The sequence below is a fragment of the Talaromyces proteolyticus genome (assembly GCF_021365285.1).
Source record: "Talaromyces proteolyticus strain PMI_201 chromosome Unknown BGW36scaffold_9, whole genome shotgun sequence".
NCBI lineage: Eukaryota > Fungi > Ascomycota > Eurotiomycetes > Eurotiales > Trichocomaceae > Talaromyces > Talaromyces proteolyticus.
Window position 1 is genome coordinate 1,376,126 of NW_025764285.1, and position 23,711 is coordinate 1,399,836.

The 23,711-nt window shown below is 45.8% G+C and overlaps 8 protein-coding genes and 2 non-coding genes across 10 annotated transcripts; 5 read left to right on the forward strand and 5 right to left on the reverse strand.

The window, feature by feature from the left end:
* Positions 1–2,707: 2,707 nt before the first annotated feature.
* On the forward strand, positions 2,708–2,791 carry BGW36DRAFT_t48. Its single transcript has one exon. It is a non-coding gene; the product is annotated as a tRNA-Arg (tRNA).
* Positions 2,792–6,412: 3,621 nt separating this feature from the next.
* Positions 6,413–7,592, forward strand: BGW36DRAFT_430055 (uncharacterized protein; the record flags this gene model as incomplete). The annotated part of the gene is made up of 3 exons (XM_046220786.1): positions 6,413–6,699; positions 6,762–7,412; positions 7,469–7,592. The coding sequence occupies 3 exons, from the start codon at positions 6,413–6,415 to the stop codon at positions 7,590–7,592; spliced, it is 1,062 nt and encodes a 353-aa protein (XP_046069701.1).
* Positions 7,593–8,146: 554 nt separating this feature from the next.
* On the reverse strand, positions 8,147–8,219 carry BGW36DRAFT_t51. Its single transcript has one exon. It is a non-coding gene; the product is annotated as a tRNA-Asp (tRNA).
* A 180-nt stretch (positions 8,220–8,399) lies between these two features.
* BGW36DRAFT_345941 (uncharacterized protein) lies at positions 8,400–8,973 on the forward strand. The gene is made up of 3 exons (XM_046213211.1): positions 8,400–8,594; positions 8,674–8,765; positions 8,817–8,973. The coding sequence occupies exons 1-3, from the start codon at positions 8,464–8,466 to the stop codon at positions 8,942–8,944; spliced, it is 351 nt and encodes a 116-aa protein (XP_046069702.1). The 5' UTR covers positions 8,400–8,463; the 3' UTR covers positions 8,945–8,973.
* On the reverse strand, positions 8,974–9,701 carry BGW36DRAFT_384207 (putative cystathionine beta-synthase; the record flags this gene model as incomplete). Its single annotated transcript, XM_046216768.1, has 1 exon — positions 8,974–9,701. The coding sequence occupies one exon, from the start codon at positions 9,699–9,701 to the stop codon at positions 9,084–9,086; it is 618 nt and encodes a 205-aa protein (XP_046069703.1). The 3' UTR covers positions 8,974–9,083.
* A 1,030-nt stretch (positions 9,702–10,731) lies between these two features.
* On the forward strand, positions 10,732–11,648 carry BGW36DRAFT_214652 (uncharacterized protein). The gene is made up of 4 exons (XM_046209959.1): positions 10,732–10,885; positions 10,954–11,054; positions 11,158–11,283; positions 11,345–11,648. The coding sequence occupies exons 1-4, from the start codon at positions 10,837–10,839 to the stop codon at positions 11,453–11,455; spliced, it is 387 nt and encodes a 128-aa protein (XP_046069704.1). The 5' UTR covers positions 10,732–10,836; the 3' UTR covers positions 11,456–11,648.
* BGW36DRAFT_214605 (uncharacterized protein) lies at positions 11,475–13,586 on the reverse strand. The gene is made up of 5 exons (XM_046209958.1): positions 12,948–13,586; positions 12,820–12,897; positions 12,645–12,764; positions 12,559–12,591; positions 11,475–12,505 (listed from the first exon to the last, which is right to left on the reverse strand). The coding sequence occupies exons 1-5, from the start codon at positions 13,165–13,167 to the stop codon at positions 11,841–11,843; spliced, it is 1,116 nt and encodes a 371-aa protein (XP_046069705.1). The 5' UTR covers positions 13,168–13,586; the 3' UTR covers positions 11,475–11,840.
* Positions 13,587–14,643: 1,057 nt separating this feature from the next.
* Positions 14,644–15,590, reverse strand: BGW36DRAFT_300460 (ClpP/crotonase-like domain-containing protein; the record flags this gene model as incomplete). Its single annotated transcript, XM_046211627.1, has 3 exons — positions 14,644–15,254; positions 15,331–15,418; positions 15,471–15,590. 3 exons carry the CDS (start codon positions 15,588–15,590, stop codon positions 14,644–14,646), a joined length of 819 nt encoding a protein of 272 aa, XP_046069706.1.
* Positions 15,591–18,750: 3,160 nt separating this feature from the next.
* On the reverse strand, positions 18,751–19,457 carry BGW36DRAFT_430061 (60S ribosomal protein L35Ae; the record flags this gene model as incomplete). Its single annotated transcript, XM_046220787.1, has 5 exons — positions 18,751–18,848; positions 18,927–19,027; positions 19,091–19,186; positions 19,323–19,332; positions 19,433–19,457. 5 exons carry the CDS (start codon positions 19,455–19,457, stop codon positions 18,751–18,753), a joined length of 330 nt encoding a protein of 109 aa, XP_046069707.1.
* A 1,378-nt stretch (positions 19,458–20,835) lies between these two features.
* BGW36DRAFT_214750 (glucose-6-phosphate 1-dehydrogenase) lies at positions 20,836–23,602 on the forward strand. Its single transcript, XM_046209960.1, has 10 exons — positions 20,836–20,845; positions 20,899–21,160; positions 21,397–21,469; positions 21,531–21,551; positions 21,604–21,948; positions 22,011–22,208; positions 22,260–22,344; positions 22,398–22,682; positions 22,732–23,103; positions 23,154–23,602. Exons 2-10 carry the CDS (start codon positions 21,117–21,119, stop codon positions 23,261–23,263), a joined length of 1,533 nt encoding a protein of 510 aa, XP_046069708.1. The 5' UTR covers positions 20,836–20,845; positions 20,899–21,116; the 3' UTR covers positions 23,264–23,602.
* The last annotated feature ends 109 nt before the right edge of the window (positions 23,603–23,711 follow it).

Sequence of the window (23,711 nt, forward strand, 5' to 3'; positions counted from 1 at the left end):
TCTATTTATGTATATATGTCATAGCAAAGGTTGTGGGCCTGTCAAAGTCAACACGGACCCCAAGCTCATAGGCTAAAAAGGCAATTCATTCGCTACAGCCGAAGGATCAACAAGATACTATCCGTTTTGTGAGCGGCTGCAAATCTTGACCCAACTAGTGCTGCATTCGCCATTTCCCCTGGCAAGGGCCTTACGGCTATGAAGTAATCTCACGTGAGATCTATGCATAGTTTCAGCCACCGAGAAAGCTTATGCCACTATAGCGGGTTAGCGAATAGTCTCAATCCCATTCGATCCAAGTTGTTTCAAATTTTTATACAAGATGCTATTACAAGCGAGTTATGCTTCTATAAAAAGTAATTGAATTCGAAGTTATTCTGGCAGGCGTTTCGAAATTTTTATGGTTTTGGCCCCTGAAAATCCACCACATGCACATATTATCTGGAAAGTCATAGCCGTTCAAGGCCCCAGAGCATCAGTGGGAGGCCACAAGGGAGGCCTGAAGGGCCGACCTGTGGAGGTGGGAAGCCATGGAACCCCCCGGGTCCCAGGGAATGGTGACAGCTCTGGGCAGTCATTCATCGGTAGGCGACGCTCACGCTTTTAGCCTCCAGGAGGGTGGCCGGGGCCCCAATGGCCTCTATAAGACCCCTGAATCACCCTGCACATATAAGCGGCTTGGGGCGAGGAATTCGTTTGTACGTTATAACGCTAGGCACCAGTTTGGGGCAGGCAGAGGGAGGGGGTTAGGGGTTTAGGCCCATGTACGGCCTCCTAGCGCCCACTGAAACGAGACCTTCATGGCTTAAAGCTGGGTAAGGTCGTAAAAATTGATTATTATTGATAATAATAATAATAATAACTCATAGCCTCGGAAGAAATTTCAACATCCAATATGATCGTGCAAGGTGGTGGGTTCGCTTAATCCAGTTTGAAAAGCGATCAATCGGAAATACTTTTGAGTCAGAGGAACTAGTTATATTAGATACTTGTATTAGAGAAGTTGGTCAGCGTTCTGTTATAGCAGCCCGCCTTTCCCCATCTACTATACTCATTGTGCATTATCTCACACACACAGCCTTGATTGACCAATCGATATCAAGTGACGCATGTACATGTATATGCAGGGGGCTCGATGTTACATCCGGACCGTAACGAGTATTTGAATTTCTAGTTCTTATTCGAATAACTATCTAGGATGTGAATAACGAAAGCCTGCTGCAAGTAATGCGTGTAGACTAGTATCTTATTTCAGAATATCGGGAAACTTGATCCATAATTTCCGTGTTCGATGCCTAGTGACACAGTTAACTGAGACATCTTCTATTATTACTTTTCAAAGACTTACCAAATTAGTTAATAATCGAGATAAGTAACCATCCGGCATTACTTAAACCATTTACGGTCTGCTACCCAGCCGAAGCTTCCTAATAGTCGAATGGCATCTATAAATACTGTATGGGGGCGAGATTCGGGTTGTCTTTGTATATAGCTTTCACAAGAGCAGCAGTAGTCTTATTCCCAGTCTAGTGATATGAAAGATAAAAGCGCAGCATGAGGAAATGCGAAAATCTCGGTATCAGGCCTCAGTTTTAATGGTTCAATTGAAGGAATGTAATGCGGCGACGTTCGATAAACATGCCGCCATTCGTTGTCCCGCCACATATGCCACAACCCAAAATAAAGAGGGCTATAATTAATATGAAAACCTATATCCGTCCAAATATATTTCATAGTTGACCAAATGAAGGTGTTAAGGCGTTGCTTGGTGTCAATATAAAATTCCAGGGGGCAGGAGGCGGTGGGGAACTAACCTAGAAACAAAAAAAGCGTTCGTGACCCAAATAAAAATTTCCTTCAGGTCGAGGTCTTGAAGAATATACGATGCCGCTGTTGTCATGACCGTATTTTCCAACGAAGCCAGAAGTGTTGAGATGACAAGGCCAATAATGATTGACCAAAAACGAAATCCACGCATAAAGTCTTCAGGTGCTTCTGCAGGCCCAAGGGTAGCCTTTTAAAAAAGAAAACTACTAATTAAAAATCAATATTATATCCTATAGATATTAACTGATAAATATATATATACATATATATAATGCGTAAATTCCTTCAATACAAGCTCGTTCTTAATTAATACAATTACCCTCTCGATTCCATTTTAGTTGGCTCAACCACCAAATACATCAGTATTAATTTTCGTTCGGAAGATTCTGCCATCCAGCGGGCAAGAACCGTGCACGTATGTATACCTAAAGAGTTGGGAGACAGATCTTAAGGCATCGTTATGAAACAACCCATGTATTTCTGCTCTCCTCGTTCCATTGGGTTGTGGAGGCATGAGTTTAGACCTAACGTAATGAACTATTCTCAATGGATCTGTTGGCTTTGCATAGACATGATCTCAGATTTGGCTTACAATAGGGAATTTCACCTTGTCAGAAATAGTACAAGTCTTTCCAAAAGCCCTCTTGAAGACATATACGATCAAGCTGCTAATATTCTTACTAGGCAAAACATCCAATTTCCTCGAGACACTCCGTAGTACTAAGTTTGCCGGGATATTGATAAAGCTCTCCAAGAAGGTATTCCTTATAGCAATTTTTGATAAGTGAGCAAGGTTAGGGTGACAAAGATAATGGAGGTGGAGTAATTATATTGGTGAGCTGTTTAATGAACCATATTACGGGAGAAAAAAGTCGTGTATGCTCTCGTGGCCAAATGGCTCAAGGCACCGGACTTCTATCAAAAGTTAATCCGGAGATTGTGGGTTCGATCCCCACCGGGAGCTAGTTGATTTTTTATTTATTTAGTAGGGTCAATTTTCATGAAGCAGGGTCCGCATCTGACTGAGCTGGAGCTGAATAGAATTAATCAAAAAAGGATATTTCGTGATCTTTGGCCATTTTAATTTTTTCCGCGAGGTCGCGTATAAAGCTTGCTTATAGGTGCGGAGAGTAATTCACCCTACCGCAAACTACACCCTCGTCTAACTCCTCAGAGCTTGCTAGGCCTACAAAAAGCACTTTATAGCGCTCTACACCCATATAATTACTCTACAGCAAACTATACTTATATTAACGCGGGTGCGTGGTGGGGAAAAACTTATTTCTCATATAAGTTCAGAAGTTCTCAGTCTCCAAAAGAAGCAGTTATCTAAAGGAGTTTTAAATGCAGTGCGACACAAACAAGAAAACGAAAGGTGGGTTAATCTATAGGATATCATGACTATACAACTGACGATGGAGAGCCTCAATACCTTCGTTTCTATATTGTTTAGTCCTCATATCCATGGCGTCGAATTCTGTGCCAGCATGTGCAGCAGGTTCTAAGTGGATCAAACGGGAACTTTCACCATTATATTGTCTGGATAGGTAATGGTCATCGAAGCCTCAATTTTATCCCATTATGGTCTCTGCCATCTTTTGATGCAAAGCCTTCTCCAGCGACAACGGTATACTTGATAGACACGACTCTGTAACGAATCAAAGCGTTGGGTTAAGTGACATGACGCCGTTAGTTCAAAATGGTCCTGTTGTGAATTATAAGAGATTTATGGCCACTCAAGCATGTATCAACAGCCCAGATCCACAACTTCGATACTGGGGAGAAACATTTCGGTGGGAGAAAAAGAAGCAGATGAAAACCAGAGAAACCCAACAATTAGTCGCTCAACGACCCATTTTCAGATATGACTATGATCCATCTATTAAAACAGCACTTGGAGACGAGACTATTTTTCAATCTCGTAAAAAGTCAGTCTCATTCCGACCAAGTACAGAATGAGGTTGAAGATCCTTCAACTGTAGCTTTTTCTATATACTATTCTATTATTGTGCGCCTCTCCTACCTAGGTATCCTCTGGTGACCAAACTTTAGGCGAGGAGACTAGTATTTATGAAGGTCCTGATACCTGTTTTAAATAAAACCCCTACCATTGCAAAATCTTTTCATTTTTATTTCTTGTTTGAGATATTTTGTAATGATAGCATGCGTTATCTATTAGCTTATATAATATTTTTGGGCCTGGGCAGCAACTTCTACATAGGAAGTAGCTAAGAGAGATCCCTACAAGTGGCTTGATAGCTATCTCCTATAAGGAATTGGATTTCCTCTTTTAGTTAAAGAGCTCCGGCACCGACACCAAGGAAATGTCAACCTTTCTTAGCGTCGCGGGGTAGTTTGTATGGTTGGGAGAGAGAATAGCAGGTTTGTTACAAGTATTTTTGTTAAAACCATTACTAAATCTGTACTACAGTAGAAACATCATAGTTCGGGATTTTCATAATGTATATCGACCTTTTGGTGTTAGTACATTGTAAATCACTTCCAGGGTGCTATGCCACTAAAGTTGTATAACTGACTGACAATTTAGCAGGCGCGTAGCTCTGTGCTTTCAGTTGACATTTCACATCACCAACGCAAATAATTACTACTAGCATTGCGTGCTGACTCCCCAATTGGTCGGAAATTTATTCCAACCATATAAAGGATGATACATGCTGGTCAAATATATTTTGAGGCATCCTCTTCCTAGTCCAAGGATCAACATTGAGGTGCATCGCAAACCAATACGGCTGCCTAGTGAAGCGTGAAAAAGCATCACTTCAACCGGCACCAGTAACCGTGGTTGAAACAAAAAGAGAAAAATAAAAGGAAAAGGAAACAATTATTCTTTTGTCATCAATTCGGACTTGATGTCTGAATTCGACAAATCTCTTCAAAAACAGCAAAATGCAAAGCGAACCGCCTTTTACATCAGGCGTGTCATCGCGTCGTTCAGCTTGTGATCTCTGCCGCAGCCAAAAGCTGCGCTGCCTTCGAGAGAGTACAGACCCAGACGATCGCTGCGACCGGTGTACAAAGGCAGATGTACAGTGCATTACAAGCCCGATATTCAGGATGCGCAACTATTCAACCAAAGACGACAGGGAGCTTGGATCTCGCAAACGCCAGCGACAACAACAGCATAATGGTCAACCCAGTACTCCAGCTGTTTCTACCCCCATTGACTGGTTACCTGAAGATGTGCTCGCAAGGCAAACTTACAGTGCAACTTCTATTAGCTTCATCTCTCCCAATGATAGTACACTGGGAAACTCTTTAACACCTTCAGCTAGCACTTGGGAGAACCGTGATATCCCGGGGCTGTATGGACACGAAAAAAACCCGAAACCCGGAGCCTTCAACACTGGAGAATTTGATCTCAGATCTAACCAACCCAAAAAGCGACGCCATCGGCGGCACGCACGGTTACATGGAAGAGCTTTCCAAGATCAATCTCAGTCTAGTCTCACAGCTCAAACAGATGTCTCAAGGACCACCCTATGTAACTCTCAAAACCCTCATCGATCCAGTTTGTGGGAATTCTTCATCCTCTTTGGGGATAACTCCGCTAGAGGATATACTGAACAGCACACAGCATTATTTAGATGTTCTAAGTCTCATCCCTAAATTTTCTCAATCTTCACCAAAACACACCCTCAATGTGCCTGCAGGAGAGATCAATATCTCCGAAAGAACTCAAATGTCTCACGAATATAATACACCATCTTCCGATTTCTCACAACAGCTCAACAATATGACAGAGATTCCCACTCAGCTCGACAATTCAATTTTTCTCTTATTTCTGACCTGTTATATACACACTTTGCGGCTTCATGTGGCCTTGTTTTGGCATATTAAGCAGTATCTCCAGGCTATTTCCGAAAGCGAAGATCGTACCATATACCCGCTGCCGGGCCTCTATGGGTTTGACAACTTCCCTCTCCGTGCGTGATTCTCATCTAAAAGATCAAGAAATTCGTTACTCCTACTGATAATCGAGACTAAACAGAGTCTGGAAATCTTCAAGCCATGGTGATTATCCAGTTAGTTACTAATATGTTTGAAAGAATGGAGACGGTTTTGGGACTGCCGCGGGAGTTTCGCATCGGAACGCGCGAAGATAATGCCCATGGGTTAATACAAAATGCTGGATTGGTTGAGATTGTCAGAACAATTCTTCGAAAAGAAGATGAGGGACGCCCTGAAGAGGGGAAGGGGGGTATTAAATCACTGCGCGAGGACATGAAGAAAGTGACACGTTTACTACGTGATCACATAGCTCCGTAGGACTTGAATACCAGCTATTATACTGTGGAACTAGAGTATCTGTATCTGGTTTACGGTTCATATAGAGTAGTATGCATTGAATACACTGTAGCATTTATTGACAAATTTGACTCTTTCTTTTAATTTGATATATCACAAATAAGCGCCATCGCCAGTCGAAGGTAGCGCTAGGTCCCCGTTCAGGCAGCACCCCCGCAATCTTCAGGCTCACATTTAATAACATTCTTCTTTGAGAACATCTTCAACTAGTGTTATATTCTTCAGGAGAATCAAGTGGTGTTCATTTAACATTCTCATCATGTCTCTCGACCTACATTTATGGTGCGGATTCTCGCACTGGGCCGGAAAGCCAGGTGACGAGATGCCAACAAGTGCCGCCGAAGCAATCTCCAAAATTAAAGAATGGCACGCATCCAGCAAACCATTTTTGACAAAAGAGGCTATCAGAGATATTAATCGACAGATCAATCAGAACCCGAAGAAAGGCGATAAGATCTCTGTGGTCGGGCTGGATGGTGTGAGGGTTGATTTCGATGTCGAGACGGGGAAGACTTTCCCTCAACAACGTGATAAAGAATATGTAGTGTAAGAGAGGGTCCTTCGAGTAATTGTAGATATGAATAGCTAATACGGGGGCTTGGGTAAAGGGGAAGACCATGCATACAGTTTTACGCAGTTCAGCATCTTGAAGATGAATTCAAATGGAATGACGACCTGCACCGGGCATACTGTAATATGCGAATCTCACATTTGGCGAGCATTAGGTATATGAGGTCCAAGGAACCAGCGTCAGGCTACAAATCTGAGCCTAAAGAGTCTGCTATTCAGCGATTCGAAAAGAATATCAAAGCCTGGGAAGAAAGTGACCATTGTCGGCAGGTAATGGCTACTTTAGCAGCAGCATATATTCCGCAAGATGTCGACAAGATTGTTGGATTTGCGTGTGGCACAATGGCCCTTGCAGCTGGAGTGCCTGAACAGCGTGCCTCGGCGTTTCAGCATGCGCTGCTTTTGACATTGAGGAGCTTGCTGGAGAAGACCAGGGGATCCAGCGACAAAGATATTGCTTGCTATGCCCAGGATCCAATATACACGTCCTCCGATAGCGATGCTCTGGAGGCATATCAAATAAAAATAGTAGACGACCCCGACGGATTTTTGATAGTTGATGACTCGTCCATCTTGCTCTCATGTTCTCCGAACATACCAGTGAAGCAGATTGTGACCGAACTTGCTCGACCAGCAATTCTGATTTGGAACAAGGTCTATCCGGAAGTTGAGGGAGATGATTTTGCTAGGTTTGCTAATATCATTATTCTCTTGGGAAGTCTTTCTAATATTTGCCTGATACCAGAACGGATCCGGATTCTTCACGTGTTAGGGAAATGATATTTAATCATTATGATGAATTACCATTTCCGTCAAGCGACGACTTTTTCAATATGGCGATCTATGTTCGACGAGCAAGTCTGGTTTGACAACGATGATCACTACAACCATATGCACTTGGGTTGATCATGGATTGCCACTTACCAAGGTGAGTGTTGCATGTGTAAATATTCGGTAACTTTGTTTTTGAGCGAGTAAATACTCGGCTCAACTACGGACTGACTGTTATATTATTCTGAGATTCATTATTGATACTTCTTCTTTAGTCAAGTTTATTGTTTATATGCAGCTACAAGCTATGACCAATTGATATACCCGCTAGGGACCCGGCCTTATTATACATGGATGGCCACAAGGGCCATATTTGCTCAGATAATCTTGAATGAGGAAAGAGAAACAAACCTCTTCGCCATGATTAGAAAGTGGTGCTTTATATAAATTCCATCTTTATAACCTCATCTTTTTCTTACATTTTTCTCCATTTACTTGTTATTTAGATGACTTTAGACCATTTCATTCTTAATAATCTCCCTTACTGGCATATGTAAGTCTTTGTAAGGCTTAGTAACCTTATTCACCCTACTGCCTAAGCCTATCCTGCTTTCTAATATCGCCTTCTAGCATCACCCACAGGGCAAAAAGACTCCCAGACGGGGATTCGAACCCCGTTCGAGTGCGTGACAAGCACCCATCATAATCCGGTAGACCATCTGGGAATTATTGATACTTCTGAAGTTGAAGTCTAAGCATGTCTTCAACGAGCATAACCCCCGTCAATGATTGGCCAATACATGTATGGAAACTAGCCAATCAGCACCACGACTCCACATTCTTGGCATGGCGGGTACTCCACTGACAGCAGATTTGCATCATCGTCATCACATTCATCCATCAACACTTGAACGACCAATTTTCACTACTGTTTCGAGTACACACAGAAATCAAAAATCAATCAGAAACATGGTAGTCCCAGGCCGGCGATCACGCCCGAACATGCGGGTCCCCGCGCCAACCGACAACGATCAAGATGCCGATAATAATAATCATGCTGTGTCGGAGAAGCCATCAGACACCACTCCTGCGGTTCCACGGTTAGTATTATTTCCCACCACTATACGGCTCTTAATACAGCTCTTAATATTTATAATATGGAAAATGCTGATTGATTAGAGAAACAATCATCAAACTCATCGCCTTCAGCCTGGCCATGATTGGCGCGCCGCTCGGTACATACTTTCTAAGTGTCAACACTATCTTCAGAGGTAAGAGCATTCACTTTTGCACCAAGTAATCAGTTGCCTGATAATGAACAGGGAACACAACTTTTGCTGGGGCTTCGGCTGCTGTTGTGGCGAATGTGGTTCTGATTGCATACATCATCGTCGCATGGCAAGAAGACCAGGAAGATCAAGCGAAGAGGAAGGAGAAGAAGGGCCAGTAGAGGCTTATGCAGAGAGCGAGACTTGTGTACTGTATACTAATAAATACTGCGACGCGCTAATAACCTTTGAATGCGGTAAATAATGACACCAAATTAATTCATCCTTATCCTTATCCTTAAATGAAGAAGACGAAAATGGTTATGCAGGCCTTCGTTTCACAAACTCCTGTAAATCCCCTTCCGTCACAACCCCCAACACAAACTTCCGCGAATGATCCGTGACAATAGCAAAATCCTGCTTGCCCATACCCTGCGTCGAATGGCCCTCAGTCGCAGTCATCGGCTGACCCTTGAAAAACCGCTCGAGTTCTTCTAGAGGCGTATCCATTGTGATCACCTGGTACACATTTGTGCGTTTCCGGTTGAAGCGCTGCATGGCGACTTTGACGGGGTCAGATTCCTGGACTTTGCCCTCACGCAGGAGCTCCTTGAGGCGTGGGATGCTGAGGTAGCCGATCAGAGCGCGGGTGCTCGAGGAGATCACGGTGAGATGGCTGTAGTCGCGCTCGTAAGCGGCAAGCTGGGCGGAGGAGATGGAGTCGTTGGGGGAGACGGAGAGGGCGGGGGAGGGTCGAGGTCTTCGACGGTAGCCTATATGTGTCGAAGTTAGTGAGTGAGTAGGCGGCGGCGGGGGATGTGGATGTACCCCGCGGTATTTGCCGGACCAGGAGTTCAGGTTCTGTGTTGAGGTGGCGGTGGCATGATCTGTGAGGTTTTCGCGAGCGAGAGTCTCGCCGACGGAGGAGTACGTTGCCATTGTATGGTGGTGGTCAAGGCTGGACTTCAAATGGTCGCAGTTGGCGGGGCAAGAGAATTGAAGGTGGCGTGGATTGTGCAACACTCGTAGATAGCGTATTATATTATCGATATAAATGGCAAGACAGATCAATTCAATTTGACATGATAAGTATGTGTGTGGATGTGTTTGTTAATCAGTGACTGAGTAATTGATGTCACAGAAAAAGCTCTATTAGCTCAAGCTCAGACTTGGAGAGGACATGGCTAGCGTCGGCACGCTTTTGCCGCATCAGGACAGTCCCTGGTCAAGGTCACGTGACCAAAAAGAACGAGGCAAACCCCTGGCACGAACCACTCGCAAGCTTCAGTTCAACAAAAAGCCCACTTTGCAAGATTTAGATGGATCAATTAGAAGGCTGGTCCTCAAATATGATCTGAATATTCCTGGCAGCCAGGCTCTTCAATTCTTCAAAGCAATAACCCCGCAACCAGACCAAAGCATCAAACGGGCTAACCACACAGCAGACACACATACAATAATAGGTGCTCGCAACATCTTGAGTATTAGTATTAGTCAACACATAATATCATGAGCAATACGGAATGACAACGAGAAAGAAGTTGCCAAGGCTTGGCGCCAGCCCTATCTGGATGCCATCAACCCACGATTTTAGTCATGCTCCTGCGCGCCCAATCAGCGTGCACCATACTTGACGTGCCACTGGCTTATCTTATCTGCCTTCCGCAGAATTGCTAACTGACTAGCAGATGTACAGGAACTACTGGTAGATGGCGTCATACAATCTCTCGTGGATGGTGGTTACGAGAGCCAATGGCGAGGCTAGCCTGGCCATGCAGGGTCGGACATATGGCTATGCTGCCATGTGACCTGCGTGACGTGCCTCATCTGCGGCTTTCTTTTTCTCCCGGCCTTGTATATTAAATTAAACCAGGCTGTAAACTTCAATTGACGCCACCGCATTAGGCCTTGGCTTAACACAGAACCAAACCCAAGTCACCCCCGCACTATCTGATAAGAGAGGTACTAATATAAACCTAGCATCTCTCTTTTCCCCCCAGCCCTTTTCTCCTTTTCTAACTCACGCCTAGAAGTCAAAGACGGCTGCCATTGATACTGATCCTCCGAGAACAAAATGACCGACCAAGAAACCAAAGAGCCTATCGTCTCCCACGGCCGCGGCGGTTCGTTCACTCCCACATTCCAACTGAATACACAGAAACGCAGAAACTAACTAAATAACCTGCTCCAGGCCAGGGAAATATTGGCGCCGACTCGACCAAATACGTCGACGGCGAAATCGTGCGCTCCGGTCCGACGGGCGACCAAGGCGACGGCGCATATTCTGCCGGGGTATGTACATTTTTTCACCTTTTCCTTTTCGTGGTGATCCATTCTGCAAATTCATATTATTCTCTGCGATATGAGAGATATAGGGCTAACGAAAACAAAACAGCGTGGTGGCGCAGGAAACATCGGCTCCCCGCGTATCCGCCCTTCGACGCCTGGCACCGTCCACGATGCGGAGGTGATTCCGGACTTGGCGGTGCGGAATAGCTCTGATGGTGACTATCATATCGGGGTGAGTTGTGCTTCTACCAATTGCTAGAGTTACGTGTGCGTATGTGTGCTGATTCGTCTAGCGCGGTGGACAAGGTAATGTGCACCTCGACGAGAGCCACAAGAAGAAATCATCGGTGGCCGTGGAAGGGCTGGCGGATAAATTGAAGAACAAGATTCTGGGGAAGAAGTGAGGAAACATTAATAAGTTATAGACTGTTTATTTTGGGGGTTTTGTTCTCCATTGTTCTTCGTGGCTTGCTTGAGATATCTGATACAGCATCGAATCGAGAATAAGAATTGAGTTTATACTACATATTCAATGTTGGGAGTGATCAAAGTATCATTGGACCAGACGCAATGTGGAAGCTGTGCGTCACGTACATTAGTTTATAACACCTATACAATCGTAATACCACTAAATCCTGAATAAATAACAAAGCTGTTGAGAGAAGAAAATATGTGCATAATATAACCTGCAACGCCGCCCATCCGACCGTATTCGTGTCCCAACCGATTCGTGCTGATCCGTTTATTATCGTCCTTAGGTATAAGTCATATCTGTAGATAAATAGTCAATCAATCGTTCTTGCTGAACCTTCGCTTGAACCAGCTCGTCCGCTTGCTAGCCGTCGCAGCAGGCGCCGTGTTGCTGGGCGCCGCCTTGCGCAACGAGGTTCGTGCATTCGACACGCCCTGGTTAAGGTCCTTTGACAGCGGCGGAGGTGGCAGAGGGTGGCCGCTGGAACCATTGGCACCATTCACATAGCCCGGTTGTCTATGTACTGGAGGCGGTGGTGCTTGGAAGGACGTGTCAACCTGAGGCCCCGCTGGGAACCCATTGAAGCCATACGTCTCCGGTGGTCGTTGAATGTCTTGCTTTTGCTGAGCAGATTGCGCCTGTTGTTGTAACCGATCAAACGAGCTGTTGACTGAGCTCGGATCAGTCGAGTTCCCCCATTGATCTGTATTGGCCGACCCGGATCCTGCCGTAACATTGTCATTTGATCGCTGATATGAAGAATTTGGGTAGAAGTGTTGCCCGGATCCACCGTTGTTATAATCGGAATTCATTCGGCCCCCGTATCGCGGACGACTGGCTCGCGAGGTGTGCTGATTGTATGGATAGTGGTTTGAACTAGAGGCGCCATAGTCGACATAGCTTTCCGGTCGCGAATTAGCCGGCCGCCCGTTGTACGTATCGCTGTAATTATTGGAGCCATGGCCACCACCACCGTTGCCACCTATACAATAATTGATTAGACTTGTACATTTAGTTGAGAACCGGTGAAAATACCATAGTAACTGCCTGGTCGGCTGTTTGAAGGTGCTTCTGCGTAATCAGTCAGCTACAATAACGCCGATAAGCGAATTTCACTCTACCTGTGACATATGACATGCGACGATTGCTATAACTGCCATCAATGGCAGCTTCAAACGACCGAATGGTCTCCAAAGGTCTTTCTAATCTAGGGCGGGTTGGGTTGGAGCGATCCGGGTCAGCTAGTCGCAAGTCAGCACTTGCGATTGATCGCAACAAAAGACAGAGGCGTCATACTGATAACATTCCCATAATGATCTTTGTGTGATATTTCGCGGAGTGATACTAGATTCGACTTTTCCAAAGCCACCACCGCTATCGCCGGTCAGTAATCGCGATGTTTATCGATCGAGCATCAGACCTACCTGGCTGGGCCTCGTTCATGGCGAGAGTCGGATCGGCCTTTGTATGCAAGGATCGGCGGAGTTTCTCCTCGTGCGTCTCTGTGAGCGATTGCTTAGGTCCAGAGCCGCTGGAACGATGCGACTTCTCTGATTTTCCGCTGAAGCTGAATCCGCGACCGTGACGAGCTGGTGCAGAGGGTGGTGGAGATGGCAGGGGAGGGTCATCATAGCGGGTCGCCATTTTTATTTATTCCTTTGTCGTCGTAGTTAATACTAGTCTGGTCGATCGTGCCTTGATTTCTTAGCGCCTTGACGTGATAAGAGCGAACAGTGCTGCTGAGCTGAGAACCACAATAGTTGTGGAGCGGTGCTGGTCCTTGCACTGCGTCTCGGCTGTTTGATGTTGTCGCCAGGCACGGTCTGCTGTAGCGAAAAGTGGACCGATTGGAATGTGTGGAGTGTTGATTGCTATTTTTTAATCTTACTTGGGCGGAAGGAGCGTAGCGCCCGTTGCTGCTGGGGCGACGATTAGCGGGTGGTGTGAGTCTTCAGTCTAGCGAGTGGTCGACAGCAACTCTCAATGTGCAGGCATCGATAAGCAGGAGAACTCGACGGGCTTGAGGTGGAAGTTAATAGAGACAGAAGATCGAAGATAGAAGATAAAAGATCGAAGGGAAGCGGCGCTGGAGCCTGAGGAGGCGAGCAAGTGAAACACAAATCAAGAATAAGCCCGGTCTAGCCGCTTTGGGCTTTATGTCTTTCTATGTCAGCCGGTGGTGGGGAAGGCGCCTATCTTCCGTGTGGCTGTGCTGGCAGAGGCTGGGAAGGAGCGATGGGTGGCTGGTGGCTTCCTGCTGTTGCAAATTGGAGGACTTATAACTGATGCTATAACATCTATCTTCTACTGCTCTAATGGAGATTTGGTTTTGTCGCGCTGTTTATATATGATGATATATCGTCCCCGATAACCACATCGGGGCGTTATATATTAGCCTGTGCGACGACAGCGCACACGCAATGCAGCATCTCCGGGTGGTCCGGCGCCCAGTGGCGAGCCAACCAGCCAGTCCGCGCGACAATTAAGCTGTGAGCTTGCGAGTCAATTCATCACCATCCACCACGCGCTCCACCACCGTCACAGAACACCGACGTGTCGCCCACTGGATAGCAGCACAGCGACGCAACAGAGATCGCCGCTGCTCGGATTGACTTTGTCGATAACCCTGTTCCTGTCCTGTGTGCTGGCAGTAGATCTGAGGCTGACCACCACTGACCCAGTGAACTCCGGTACTCTTGATTGCCATCCATGTCTCACATCCCCCACTTGAGCTACTCTTGATCGAGGCCAATATTGATTGGAGGCTGACTATCGTTGAGAACTGACAATCGTTGCGTAGATCATCCCCACGCTACCGATATTGTTGAGATTGCTTAACCTTTGTTTTTCTCTTGGGCTCTTATCTAGCTATGCATAGCCAATAATTCAGGTCATTGATTCTCAGGGACACAATTGTTGGTAAACCTTAATTTAATTATTGGCTGTTGTGTTGAACCACCTTATGATTTTTTTCATAATAACTTTCACACCATTGATAGTGATGCAGACGACTTGGGTGGTATAGGGTATTCTAAACAAACCCTGTGCAGTCTAAGAATATGTCCCTATGAAAATGGTCAGAGTTATGGCTAATGTTGAGTGTCTTTCTCCAATTTCGTTTTATAGCTTAGAGGACCCATTCCTAGCCTCGCGCTTCGCTCGTTGTTCCTTCTCAAACTCCAGCACAGCAATTTTACTCTCTCTACCATTAAATAACTCCCTTAAGCAATCGCATTCCTCGTCATTAGCTTTCAAAAGCACAGTCTTCCGATGGGCATCCAACATGGCCTTGGAGGCCTTCAGCGCATTAGGCATATACCCAGCGATTCTTCTAGCAACATTAAGTACAGCATCCATAAACTCTTCGTTCGACCCTGCTCGAATAATCTTAGTAATCAGTCCTGCAGTGTACAGCTCCTCTGCTGATACATGCTCGCCCGCTAACAGAAGTGCCGCGGCCTTTTGATGGCCCATTATGGCTGGAAACGTAACAGTTGAGCAACCCTCTGGACATAAAGCCCATTTGCTAAACGGGGTGAAGAAGTAGGCTTCTGGGACAGAGTATACTAGGTCATAGAGGGCAAGACTGGTAGTGCCATACCCAATTGCTGGCCCGTTTACGGCTGCGATTAGAACCTTCTCGCAGAGAATTAATAGCCTGTTGAGTTCGCGGAACAATCGTACACCTTCGTCTATCTCAAGGTTCTGGGTATCTGGTGACATATCTCTTCCTGTGACCATGTCAGCATGGTTCCAGATATCCGTGATTAATCTCTTCGATACAAAGTATAGCGAGCGTGAGATTACCTGTTGAGAAGAACTTCCCTGTCCCAGTTTGGACAATCACTTTGACAGCTGGCTCTGCTATCGCCCATTTCATCGCACTATAAAGGCTCTGACGCATCGTATATCAGTTATTGGATATAGGTATAGAGTGTTCTTCCTACATTGATGACTGTCGGATGCAAAGAATTGCCAGTTTGAGGACGATTATACGCCAGTATGGCAACATGTCCATCGAGAACAATCGAGAATCCCGGCAGTTGAGGCGGTCGCACTTGCGCCATTTTAATTTTAGAAGTTGTTTTAAGCTAATTAGTAATATTTCGTCTCAAAATTTGAGGTCGGAAGAGTCACAATGAGGGGCGTAAGCTTCTCAGTCTCATTGTTTTTGCGCTCTCTGTCGGGATTCTGATGGGCCCGAGGTATGCACGACCAATCAAAGACAAGAAGCAACATTTGAAAGATGCCTCGATGTTGCCGTAGAACAGCCTTCAATTACAACTTAGAAAGTCAAATCTACTCATTTAATGCATGTAATCTCTGAATCGAAAGTCAATTTTTCATGAGTTTCTTCAGCGGTGACATAGCAAATGTGCACATCGTGTCTTCATCGTCCACCTTTTCAAAAGCGACACAATAAAACCAGCGGGCTTCTAGAGCGCATAACTAGAGGATTATGTTGTTGAGCGACAGCTGGATGGAATATTCGTTCCTCATTGAGGGAGAATCTTTAGGCATGACGAGTTGATATCTAGAACGGGGTTTAGGGTTATTTTTACCAACCCTAATATCCCAACTTCCTTCGCTACAAACAGGTCTTGACCCCTTTAAACACCTTTTTTATTAAATTAACGTTGCTGAAATCGAATATGGATTAATAAATGTACAGCTTTTATACAAAATTTTGTTGGATTGTACTCTTGGAATCCATAATATGGTCTCTTTTGGGTTGCTGATGCCTGCCCAATACGGCGGCAGGGACAGTGCCACAGCGCTTACAGTAGCAAGGCTAAATGTGATTCGGGGATACTGAATCCAACCAGTTTTAACTATTGTTTATGCAAAATAGAAATATTTTTCCTTTGTTGGTATTCGCCTTTAATATACATAAGACGAGGCTGATAATAAAAATTCAGCCTTGCCTCCAGGAAAAAGCAAAGTTGATCCATCGCAATTCGATCCCATCAATCAGGCTAGATGACCACAAGTTTCTCTTCCTTTTCCATTCGATTTTCAAATGTTCTGTTTTGTCATCACTTGGATCCTCCTATTATATACCGGTTTCTTCTAGTGTTGGTAATATTTACCGTCTGGTTGTCCGGTTTTGGATTGATGCTGACACTTTTAATACTAGATATTAAGGCGTTTTGGGAACGGGAATCATAATCATAACCCCAAAACCAGTAGAAGCACGTACGCCGAATAGCCGATCTATCTAATGTCGAAGAAACTGAATCATGAAGGCTACACAGTCGGGTGGTCTGCCCATTGGAGGTGGAGCAAATCGCCGCATTATTGATGTTAGACGACAGGCATGAGCGCATCAAGCAGCCTCCAAGTGACCATAACGTTTGCAATCTGGGAAACATTGCTGGGCATAACTTCGTCATTGCAGGGTTTCCTGTAACCAGCAATGCTTCCACAGCCACTGTTGTCACACAAATGCGAACCACCTTCCCGGATTTAAAATTTGGGCTTTGGTTGGCATCGGAGGCGGCGATCCGGTGAAACCGGTGGAAAAAGATGAAGAGCCTTTTATTGTTGTACATGGAGGAACAATGGCGTCTGGAGAGTTAGTGGTAAAGGATGCTACATTGCGGGATGATCTAGCAAAGAATACGATTTGCTTTGCTTTGAAATGGAGGCAGCAGGAGCTCCGGTCGATTTTATTTGCATTGTGATCCGCGGGATTTCAGACTACTGCGATTCTCATAAGAATGATAATGGCATGGATATGCAGCAGCAGTAGCGGCAGCATATTCCAGGCAGCTTTTCTTTCACATGCCGATTGGCTAAGTGAAAAGGTATATATCTGAAATTGCAGAAAAAGACATCCACCATGTGAGACAACGACAAGATGCCTACGATCATCACAATATTCTAGATTGGCTCACCCCTAATAACTACGCTCCTCAACAGAGCGATTTTCTTAGCCGGCGGCAGCCCGGAACTGGCCAGTGGCTTCTGGACAGTACAGAATACTAGACATGGCAAAAACACAGATGAGAAAAGTTTTTATAGTTATATCAGTAGACAAACACTTCTGGCTTATGCGTTAGACAATAAGGACGACGAGATAGTGAGCATGTTGCTTGCAACAAACCGAGTCAATCTGAGCTCTAAAGACAATAACCATCGCATTCCACCGTTGCATTCAGCAAAGTAAAACTGAGCGTCAGTGATCAAGCTGCTTTTTTCGAAGAATGAGGTTAACTTGGACATTAGCGAAGGCTCCAGTATTTACCAAGAAGTGGCAGGATACTACATAGTTGGTGGGCTTTCTTACATATCAATTGATGTAAGCTCCAGCCTTAGAATGATCTCAGAGGGACTGGAGGTGTCTTTTACCTAGATATTTTATGTATCAAAGATCGTTGAATTCGGGTCCAAAGAAAATGGGGCGGTAGTACATGTATCTACGCGATATATCAATTGACTACGTGTGAAGATAGTCCTGTTTTAATGACTAAATCTCTTTAAGAAGGTAAATTTCAATGTTAGCAAGCAGAATATAAAAGAGCTTTGAACATGTGCAGGCCAATGCCTTATCAATAACATCAACTGCTTGAAATCTCTAGTCGTAGCATGTTATAAACTGTTATAGATATACTGCATAATCGATATTGACGTAGATACTAGCCGTTGGGAAACCAGTCTAGTCATTTGGAAAGTTGTAGAATTCTCTTAATAGGATTGATGTTTTTGGCAACTTTATTGACAACAGTCGTAATCGATACCCACCATATGCATACACTGCAGGACTGTCAACTGGTCAATAGTTGCATGTGAATTCTTTATTTAAAGGATTACTGGAAATTGAATGAATCTCGTCTTTTCAATTGTATGAAATTCAAATACATACAACCGTCAGATACACTTCGGGAAAATGTGATGCTTCTAGACAAAACACATCATGCTCGCCCAGGTGGAATCAGACCCATTGAGCACGTAAAATGTTAGACAACCATCATTAGATTAAAATGACGGACAAAGAGTATCTTTAAGTAATTTTTTTCTTGCATAGAAAGACAGTGGACTGGCTCTGAAAGGTTTTCCCACGTCGCATTATGTGAAATCCGCCCTTCAACTCCGTCCCATAGTATCAATCACCTCATGACATCCGGCGTGGTGGTATGATGAAATGGTTGCAAAAAAAAGGCATATGCTTAACGAATCCGATCACATATCAAATAAAACAGCCCCTCGGCCTGCTCGAGTGACAACTTAGATGTTTGATGGGTAAAGCATGACACGGACGGTGGCACCGAAGGACTGAGGTGGGAGGTTGTGTCGGAACTGAGCGCGGACGACGCCGGAGTTTCCTGTAAACTGGTATCAGTATGTCTGTTTCGTCTTTTCTACCTCCTTCTTTCTGGTTCAAGTGCCGGGCCTCGACGTACCATGTGGTCGGGTGACTTTGCCCCAGATAACGCGGATCTTGGAGCCCTGGACCTCCCTCTTCGCGCGGTAAACGAAAGCGACCTTCTTGCCAAGGTAGAAGCTGCGAAACACGTCGTCTTAGTAACCATGCTCAATCTCATTCCCAGCACTGGATCCCACTCACTTGGCAGCGCTGACGTCGTCAACACCCTCAATCTTGATCAGACTCGTGTTGGGGTTGGTGTTGCGCTTTCCACGCTGGTAGCTCAGGTGGCGTCCCCTGTGAAAATATCCAAGTTAATCCTCTGTTCACTCCTTTCTATGGTGGTATATCCCCCCAGCAGTTTTCGACATCGTTGCCTTGCACACACAAAACTGCTTCCAACTTGCAAACGCTTAAACCGAGGAATTCTTACTTGACATAGACTGCAGCAAGTTAGTATACATAATGCGATCAGTTTTCATGCCATCTCTTCGATAATAATTGTCGATCGAGAATCGGCATTTCCAAAGGGCATTCACTCACGCCTGTGACCTTGTTCCGAAGGCATCTTGACTGGTTTTCTCTGAGCAGCCGGGCAAACAAACAAGTCGATTGAAAAGGCAACGCTGACCCGGAAAAGTCAGATGTCGGTCGTTGCGATTGTCGTGTGTCGTCGTCTGTCGCTTCGGGAGAACAAGCGGAACAAGCCAGCGCACAATCTTCAATTTGCGGCCAGGTGTGGTGCGGCACACGCTAGCCCAAAACGATTAGCCCTAGCGAGGGCTAGCCGAGACCCCGTGACTGGGCCGCCATCCCCATACTGGACTAGTGCGTAGGAGCTTTACGCAGAAGGAAACCACCCGGAAATGGACGTCACCTGACCAGCTTACAGTTTGCCGCAAGCGGCGGAATACATTGCTCCGAAACAGGCCTCCGCTCCACAGCCAGTTCGGTCTCCTACTATTCTACGCCTTTCGAAGCTCACAGCACTAGCTAATCGTTTTACGTGGGCTTAATCCTCCCCCCCAATGCTCTGTCTGATAGCAGACGCTACTGCATTTTCCCGCGAATAACAATAACTCCGCGGTGTTGAGCTGTTGCATAGCCGGTTAAAAGCGTCGAGGTCTGCTCTAGCGCGGAATCTGGAACCCTGTGCAAGCCTCGAGTCGACGGTCTTCTTATTAATCATTCGTCAGGTAATCGGCTTATTAATCGATGATATCGCAGCATCGATTGCCGATGCTCTGTTCAGCAAGATGCATCTAGACTGCCGGCCGATCATAGCATGCTGGCTTCACGGTCTTCAAAAGTCACAATTCCACGTCGGGGGATTGATGTTTTCGAGTGATGATTACTTGCAGGCTGCGTTTGTCCCGATACAACGCTGTATGACTAAAAGCTACGGTAACCACAAAGCTATTAATGGATGGCAATCGGTGGCCGACGTCTATTACGAGGTCGGGTTTAACGGTAGATAGGATGGATCTAAGGATTTTAGGATCCCAAACATCCAACCGCCCCGCCTCGGGCCAGCTCTCGAAGCGCTTTGTCCATGACGGCATTGACAGGTACAGACGAACGGAGATAGACTCATGGTATACACCAGAGAAGCAACCTGCAAGGAGATCTGGGATAGCAAAGCTGCAAGGCAAGGTCATGGGTAGGTCATCAGCATTGATCGCCGTACATCCGTAGATAGATCCACATCCCTCCCCCATCAGTGACGTTAAGCCAGAATCACCGCAGGCTTTCTCCCGAAACTCGCTGGCGAGCTGTGGCAAGCATTTTTCTTTTCCCAGCGCGTTTAGTTATGAAGCAATAAGGAGTTTGGCGAGCCAATCAATTCGGCCCCCTCTGGAGTTGTAGCACGAGTGAGGCTGCGATTTGCTGGGCCGGCACAATGCGAGGCCTCTAGTGCTGAAATCAATTGCTGAGTCAATGAGAGTTAGTAAGTAGGTTAGTAACATAACGATAGTAATGCTAAATAAATATACTAATCAAATAAAAAGAGCATGGCCATGTATGACTGGGAGCCCCACTGTCGCAGCTACACCGAAGCAACCATGCATTAAAAGCGTAATGGCCCTCTCCGCCCGCGGATCGTGCTGGAGAGCCCAGGATTTTTCCCTTCTGCCCCAACAATAAATAATAATCATCCTCCATCCTCTGCGACTCGTTCCTCTACACTCCTCCCCCCTATCCGCTACACCGCACACACACATTCACCATGACTGATTCAATAATCCAGTCTGAGCACGGCCAGAACGCTGGGTAGGTCTCCCTCTCCGTGCCGCTTACATCACCGCGTCTCTCTGCTCGCAGCGGGGCAAATCCGCCGTTAACCGGAGCTTCCACATACGGCCCTCGCATATTGTATTCTATCAGAGCGAACAGCTGTGTTGCTGCGGATGGTGGTTACTGCTGTTGCTGCTATCAATTCCTGCTATATGGAGCTTTGCATTTGGCTTTCTTGCGCGTTCAAAGGCTAATATGGCCTCTGTACCTAGTTCCATCGAGCTCAAAGATGACACCGTCATCGTGGTCCTCGGTGCCTCTGGCGATCTTGCAAAGAAGAAAACAGTACGTCTTGAATGAATTTTGTTGCTATTTCGATTATTATTCAGTGCTGACAATTCCGCAGTTTCCGGCCTTGTTCGGTCTGGTACGTTGTTCGATACCATACGCTGTTCCACCCCATTTAACAATAGCCACAGTACCGCAACAAGTTCCTGCCCAAAGACATTAGGATTGTGGGATATGCTCGCACAAAAATGGACCATGCCGAATACCTGCGGAGGGTAAAATCTTACATCAAAGTGCCCACCAAGGAGATTGAAGAACAGCTGGAAAGCTTCTGCAGTCTTTGCTCATATATTTCCGGTCAATATGACCAGGATGACTCATTTATCAACTTGAACAAGCACCTCGAAGAAATTGAGAAGGGCCAGAAGGAACAGAACCGAGTCTTCTATATGGCTCTTCCGCCCAGTGTCTTCATTTCAGTGTCCGACCAATTAAAGAAGAACTGCTACCCCAAGAGCGGGATCACGCGGATTATCGTAAGACACACTTGTACGATATTGCATGATAAAAATTGTCTAATAATGTCATTCGTGAACAGGTTGAGAAGCCTTTCGGCAAAGATCTTGCGAGCTCTCGGACCCTACAGAAGGCTTTGGAGCCGAACTGGAAAGAGGAAGAAATCTTCCGCATTGACCACTACCTCGGCAAAGAAATGGTCAAGAACATCCTCATCCTTCGATTTGGTAATGAGTTCTTTGGTGCCACATGGAATCGCCATCACATCGACAACGTTCAGGTAGGGTATCAACTCTGTGCAAACCCTCCAGCTTGTGCTAATTTTCTTTAGATCACATTCAAGGAGCCTTTTGGTACGGAAGGTCGTGGTGGTTACTTTGACGAGTTTGGCATTATTCGTGATGTCATGCAGAACCGTACGTTTCGTCATATTCTAATTACCTACCTGTCTAATCATTGACCCCTTCAGATCTTCTTCAGGTTCTAACCTTGCTTGCTATGGAACGCCCGATCTCCTTCTCGGCCGAAGATATCCGTGACGAGAAGGTGCGTGTTCTCCGAGGAATCGACGCCATTGAGCCCAAGAACGTCATCATTGGTCAATACGGCCGATCTCTCGATGGCAGCAAGCCCTCATACAAGGAAGATGACACCGTTCCCAAGGACTCGCGCTGCGCTACATTCTGTGCTATGGTTGCTTATATCAAGAATGAGCGATGGGATGGCGTGCCCTTCATTTTGAAGGCCGGAAAGGGTAAGTCGGATTTTTTTCAATACATATGGATAAGGCTAATTCATTGTAGCTCTCAATGAGCAGAAGACCGAGATTCGCATCCAGTTCAAGGACGTCACCTCTGGAATCTTCAAGGACATTCCTCGCAACGAGCTCGTCATCCGTGTGCAACCCAACGAGTCAGTCTACATCAAGATGAACTCCAAGCTACCCGGTCTTTCCATGCAGACCGTGGTTACAGAACTCGACCTCACCTACCGCCGCCGATTCTCGGACCTCAAGATCCCCGAGGCTTATGAATCTCTTATCCTCGACGCGCTCAAGGGCGACCACTCCAACTTTGTCCGTGACGATGAGTTGGATGCTAGCTGGAGAATCTTCACTCCACTCTTGCACTACCTCGATGACAACAAGGAGATCATTCCCATGGAATACCCATACGGTTCGTTTACTCTCAAGTTCTAAGATAGTGCATGACTAACAGCAGTACAGGCTCCCGAGGTCCCGCTGTCTTGGATGACTTCACTTCGTCCTTCGGCTACAAGTTCAGCGACGCCGCAGGCTACCAATGGCCGCTCCACGCTGCGCCCAACCGGCTGTAGATGATAGACATGACATGTCAATGATTGATTATACAAACGATGTATGTTGAGATGAAATACGGGTGTGTCTGCTGGCTGGCGCCGCACTGCATTTCCCAACTTATGACGATACCTACCCCTGGGATTGATCCCGGAGTTCACTTCCTAGAGTCGTGTCTGATCGGTGGTATGATATTGCTATCGTGTGGCACGATTTTTCGTTTTATCAATGTATCTCGAGGGCGCAATAATTTCTTTCGGACTTTTCCCAAAAGAATAACATGTCAAGTAAACAGCTATAATTCTTAGATCTCGCAGACTAAATCAATGTCTACGAAGGAATAATAGTTCCTCAAACCACTCCTGCACATAATAATATAACTACTGTATACAGCTGTGGGACAATGGCGGGGCCGAGCCCCTGAGCATGGGCCAGGCCTTCCCGCCTTATCCAGGCGGTATGTGGCCT